This window comes from Chiloscyllium plagiosum, unplaced genomic scaffold, assembly GCF_037043375.1.
Source record: "Chiloscyllium plagiosum isolate Xiang-an unplaced genomic scaffold, Cpla_swu_hap1 HiC_scaffold_53X, whole genome shotgun sequence".
In the NCBI taxonomy this organism is placed as follows: Eukaryota; Metazoa; Chordata; class Chondrichthyes; order Orectolobiformes; family Hemiscylliidae; genus Chiloscyllium; species Chiloscyllium plagiosum.
Genome location: NW_028270191.1, coordinates 27,998,693 through 28,004,941, shown reverse-complemented (window position 1 = coordinate 28,004,941; position 6,249 = coordinate 27,998,693). Strand labels below are relative to the sequence as shown.

Sequence of the window (6,249 nt, the reverse complement as noted above, 5' to 3'; positions counted from 1 at the left end):
GATTCCCGAGTGTGTGTGTGTGTGGGAGCCCCCCCTCCCCCCCTTCTTGGCAAGTGTTCCCTGACCCCCCCTCCCGACCCGTGCCTTGTCGATGGTGGGACAGGTTTCGGGGGGAGGGAGGGAGTGAGGAGGGGAGTTACTCGCTGCAGGATTCCCAGCCTCTGACCTGCTCCTGTAGCCACAGGATTGATATGGGGCGGGGTCCCAGTTCAGTTTCTGCTCAATGGGATCCCCAGGATGTTGATAGTGGGGGGGGAAGGGGGATTCAGTGACGGTAACGCCATTGAACGTCAAGGGGCGATGGTTAGATTCTCTCTCTCTCTCTCGTTGGAGACGGTAACCCCCAGGATGTTGATAGTGGGGGGGAAGGGGGATTCAGTGACGGTAACGCCATTGAACGTCAAGGGGGCGATGGTTAGATTCTCTCTCTCTCGTTGGAGACGGTAACCCCCAGGATGTTGATAGTGTGGGGAAGGGGGATTCAGTGACGGTAACACCATTGAACGTCAAGGGGGCGATGGTTAGATTCTCTCTTGTTGGAGACGGTAACCCCCAGGATGTTGATAGTGGGGGGGAGGGGATTCAGTGACGGTAACGCCATTGACGTCAAGGGGCGATGGTTAGATTCTCTCTCTCTCTCGTTGGAGACGGTAACCCCCAGGATGTTGATAGTGGGGGGGGAAGGGGATTCAGTGACGGTAACGCCATTGAACGTCAAGGGGGCGATGGTTAGATTCTCTCTCTCTCTCTCTCGTTGGAGACAGAAACCCCAGGATGTTGATAGTGGGGGGGGGGAGGGGGATTCAGTGACGGTAACGCCATTGAACGTCAAGGGGGCGATGGTTAGATTCTCTCTCTCTCTCTCGTTGGAGACGGTAACCCCAGGATGTTGATAGTGGGGGGGAAGGGGGATTCAGTGATGGTAACGCCATTGAACGTCAAGGGGGCGATGGTTAGATTCTCTCTCTCTCACTCTCGTTGCAGACGGTAATCCCCAGGATGTTGATAGTGGGGGAGAGGGGGGATTCAGTGACGGTAACGCCATTGAACGTCAAGGGGGCGATGGTTAGATTCTCTCTCTCTCTCTCGTTGGAGACGGTAACCCCCAGGATGTTGATAGTGGGGGGGAGGGGGATTCAGTGACGGTAACGCCATTGAACGTCAAGGGCGGCGATGGTTAGATTCTCTCTCTCTCATTGGAGATGGTAACCCCCAGGATGTTGATAGTGGGGGGGGGATTCAGTGACGGTAACGCCATTGAACGTCAAGGAGGTGATGGTTAGATTCTCTCTCTCTCTCGTTGGAGACGGTAACCCCCAGGATGTTGATAGTGGGGGGGGGAGGGGGATTCAGTGACGGGAACGCCATTGAACGTCAAGGGGGCGATGGTTAGATTCTCTCTCTCTCTCTCGTTGGAGACGGTAACCCCCAGGATGTTGATAGTGGGGGGGGAGGGGGATTCAGTGACGGTAACGCCATTGAACGTCAAGGGGGCGATGGTTAGATTCTCTCTCTCTCTCTCGTTGGAGACAGTAACCCCCAGGATGTTGATAGTGGGGGGGGAGGGGGATTCAGGGACGGTAACGCCATTGAACGTCAAGGGGCGATGGTTAGATCTCTCTCTCTCTCGGAGACGGTAACCCCCAGGATGTTGATAGTGGGGGGGGAAGGGGGATTCAGTGACAGTAACGCCATTGAACGTCAAGGGGGCGATGGTTAGATTCTCTCTCTCTCGGAGACGGTAACCCCCAGGATGTTGATAGTGGGGGGAAGGGGGATTCAGTGACGGTAACGCCATTGAACGTCAAGGGGGCGATGGGTTAGATTCTCTCTCTCTCTCTCTCGTTGGAGACGGTAACCCCCAGGATGTTGATAGTGGGGGGGGGGAAGGGGGATTCAGTGACGGGTAACGCCATTGAACGTCAAGGGGGCGATGGTTAGATTCTCTCTCTCTTGTTGGAGACGGTAACCCCCAGGATGTTGATAGTGGGGGGAAGGGGGATTCAGTGACGGTAACGCCATGAACGTCAAGGGGGCGATGGTTAGATTCTCTCTCTCTCTCTCTCTCGTTGGAGACGGACAGGGCCTGGGTTTTGGGGGTGGGTTGAATGTTCCTCGCCCCTCGTCAGCCCGAGGCTGGATTTTCGCCCCGATCCCGTCGCGTTCAGGACCCGGAACGTTTCGGGATGTGAGGGAGCCGGGGGGGGGGTTTGGGGGAGGAAAGGGGCTGAACGCTGAGCGGTCGTCGGGGAACGTGACGCGCTCGGATTGTTGGCTCCGAAGGCCCTCCAGAAATGCGGCGCGTTGACTCCCGGTGCGCCGTGGGACTGATCTGTCGCCCCTCTGTGTCTCCCCAAATGACCCCTAACACCCCCCTCCCTCCCCCCGCCGCCTCCGAAACCAGGTCAGCAAAGCGGTCTGCGTCCTGACCACCCAGGCTTTTTCAAGACTGATCAAGTCGAAGGACGCTGGGAGCACCGTGGAACTGAAGAGCTGGCCCACGGTCATAGACACCGGGTGAGTTGACCCCTTGGGGGGGTCGGCGTCGGTCCTAGCCCTCAGCCCCGCTCCCCGCTGCGTCTGACCCCAACGCTTCTTGAACAAGTATTGGCCGTGCTCGTATACCTTTCCCAGCAGCGAAGGGGTTGTAAAAGACACAGACCCCGAAACGTCTGGTCGGGGGTGAGTTCCAGAGCCAGATTGGCGATAGCGAACAGACAAGGCCTCAGGGGAAAAGGCTTCCAAGGGAGGACCCAGTTCTCGAAGTCAGATTTTACTCTGGATTGGTTTTGCCTCCGGTGGAAACGTTGCCAAAGAAACAGGTCCACGCCAGTCCGTTCTCCAACTCTCTCTCTGACATCCTCTCTCCGGTCAGGGCCTGTGTTTGGATCGCAGAGTCTCTGCACGGCCAATCCAACCCTAACCTGCACATCCCTGGGCACTACGGGGACAATTTAGCACGGCCAATCCCACCCTAACCTGCACATCCCTGGGCACTACGGACAATTTAGCACGGCCAATCCCACCCTAACCTGCACATCCCTGGGCACTACAGGACAATTTAGCACGGCCAATCTCACCATAACCTGCACATCCCTGGGCACTATGGGACAATTTAGCACGGCCAATCCCACCCTAACCTGCACATCCCTGGCACTACGGGACAATTTAGCACGGCCAATCCCACCCTAACCTGCACTCCCTGGACACTACGGGACAATTTAGCACGGCCAATCCCACCCTAACCTGCACATCCCTGGGCACTACAGGGACAATTTAGCACGGCCAATCCCACCCTAACCTGCACATCCCTGGGCACTACAGGGACAATTTAGCACCGCCAATCCCACCCTGACCTGCACATCTTCTGGACTGTGGAAGGAAATCTACGCAGTCACAGGGAGGAGGATGGGGAGGGAGTGTGAGCCCGTGATTTTCTCTGATGAGCTGAGCTGGGTGGGCAGTGAGCTTTGGGGTCTGTGTCCCTTTTTATCCCCTCGATGGCGCCGCTAACTGGTCTGGCCTTCCCACGCACAAAAAGCTTCAGGTCTTTTAGAGGGACCACGCAAAGTGGTCCATCCTCCCCTCCCCCTCTGTTTAGCATTTTACAAACATCTGATTGTAACTTCCTGCCTCCCGGGCTATAATTATTCTGCCCGGTGATCGTTTCTCTCCCCCCCCCACACCTCCAACCCCTTCAAAAAACGCTGCTGCTCACAGACTTCCATTTTAAACCTGTCGGCACCAGTAGTGGGGAAAAAAAGAAACACAATCTTGTAAAGGGACCACGCAATGTTGTCGGCTCCCCCTCTGCCCTGTCACCCGATTGTAACCTCCTGGGTCGATAATGACTCTGTCCAACTCACCAGGAATAGATTCTACACCCCTCCGCGGCCCACCCCCCCCCCCCCGGCAATGTTTTGGAGCGACGTATCTCGGGTTCTTCTGTCCGCCCTTCCACCCACCCCCATCATTCCACCGAACCCCCCCATCGTGCTGACCTTCCCGAGTTCTCCAGCCCGTGTGGGAAACAGCTCCTGTGTTTGATTAACTCCGCCCCCCCTCCATCCCCTCCTTTTCCAGATGACCTACCGCGCAGGAAGCTGTCCAGCGTCTATAAGCCACCCACAGCCGAGATGTTGGCGTACCTGGACTTCAGTATCTCCACCACGGGCATGCTGACAGGGGTGAAGGTAGGGAGGGCAGCTCCATATACACACTCCCCAACCACAACCCCATCCCCCCTCCAACCACCTCACGCTGGGGGGGGGGGGGGTACGGGTCACACACACACACACACACAGACACACTCTCAATATGCACACACCCACACTCGATACACACACACACACTCTCAATATACACACACCCACACTCGATACACACACAGACACACTCTCAATATACACACACCCACACTCGATACACACACAGACACACTCTCAATATACACACACCCACACTCGATACACACACACACTCTCAATATACACACACCCACATTCGATACACACACACACTCTCAATATACACACACCCACACTCGATACACATACACACTCTCAATATACACACACCCACATTCGATACACACACACACACTCTCAATATACACACACCCACACTCGATACACACACACACTCTCAATATACACACACCCACATTCGATACACACACAGACACACTCTCAATATACACACACCCACACTCGATACACAGACACACTCTCAATATACACACACCCACACTCAATACACACACAGACACACTCTCAATATACACACACCCACACTCGATACACACACAGACACTCTCAATACACACACACCCACACTCGATACACACACACACTCTCAATATACACACACCCACATTCGATACACACACACACTCTCAATATACACACACCCACACTCGATACACACACACACTCTCAATATACACACACCCACATTCGATACACACACACTCTCAATATACACACACCCACACTCGATACACACACACACTCTCAATATACACACACCCACACTCAATACACACACAGACACTCTCAATATACACACACCCACATTCGATACACACACAGGCACACTCTCAATATACACACACCCACACTCGATACACACACACACACTCTCAATATGCACACACCCACACTCGATACACACACACACTCTCAATATACACACACCCACACTCGATACACACACACTCTCAATATACACACACCCACATTCGATACACACACAGACACACTCTCAATATACACACACCCACACTCGATACACAGACACACTCTCAATATACACACACCCACACTCAATACACACACAGACACACTCTCAATATACACACACCCACACTCGATACACACACACTCTCAATATACACACACCCACACTCGATACACACACAGACACATTCTCAATATACACACACCCACATTCGATACACACACACACTCTCAATATACACACACCCACACTCGATACACACACACACTCTCAATATACACACACCCACATTCGATACACACAGACACACTCTCAATATACACACACCCACACTCGATACACAGACACACTCTCAATATACACACACCCACACTCGATATACACACACACTCTCAATATACACACACCCACACTCGATACACACACTCTCGATACACACACGACACACACTCTCAATATACACACACCCACACTCGACACACACACACGCGATACACACACGACACACACTCTCAATATACACACACCCACACTCGATACACACACAGACACTCAATATACACACACCCACACTTGATACACACACACACTCTCAATATACACACACCCACACTCGATACACACACAGACACTCTCAATATACACACACCCATACTCGATACACACACACACACTCTCAATATACACACACCCACACTCGATACACACACACACTCTCAATATACACACACCCACACTCGACACACACACTCGCGATACACACACGACACACACTCTCAATATACACACACCCACACTCGATAACACACAGACACTCTCAATATACACACATACACACACACACAGACACTCTCAATATACACACACCCACACTCGATACACACACAGACACTCTCAATATACACACACACCCACACTCGATACACACACAGACACTCTCAATATACACACACACCCACACTCGATACACACACAGACACTCTCAATATACACACACACTCACACTCGATA

General features: G+C 53.2%; 1 protein-coding gene across 1 annotated transcript in view; it reads left to right on the top strand.

Annotated features, from left to right (window-relative positions):
- Positions 1 to 2,383: 2,383 nt before the first annotated feature.
- Positions 2,384 to 6,249, top strand: part of LOC148134717 (disco-interacting protein 2 homolog B-A-like) — a gene marked incomplete at its 5' end in the record, with an annotated part of 50,552 nt that continues 46,686 nt past the window's right edge. The window contains 2 exons of the mRNA XM_087985507.1: positions 2,384 to 2,516; positions 4,084 to 4,193. Of these exons, the coding sequence (XP_087841633.1) occupies positions 2,384 to 2,516; positions 4,084 to 4,193 (243 nt within the window). The remainder of the gene's footprint in view (positions 2,517 to 4,083; positions 4,194 to 6,249) is intronic.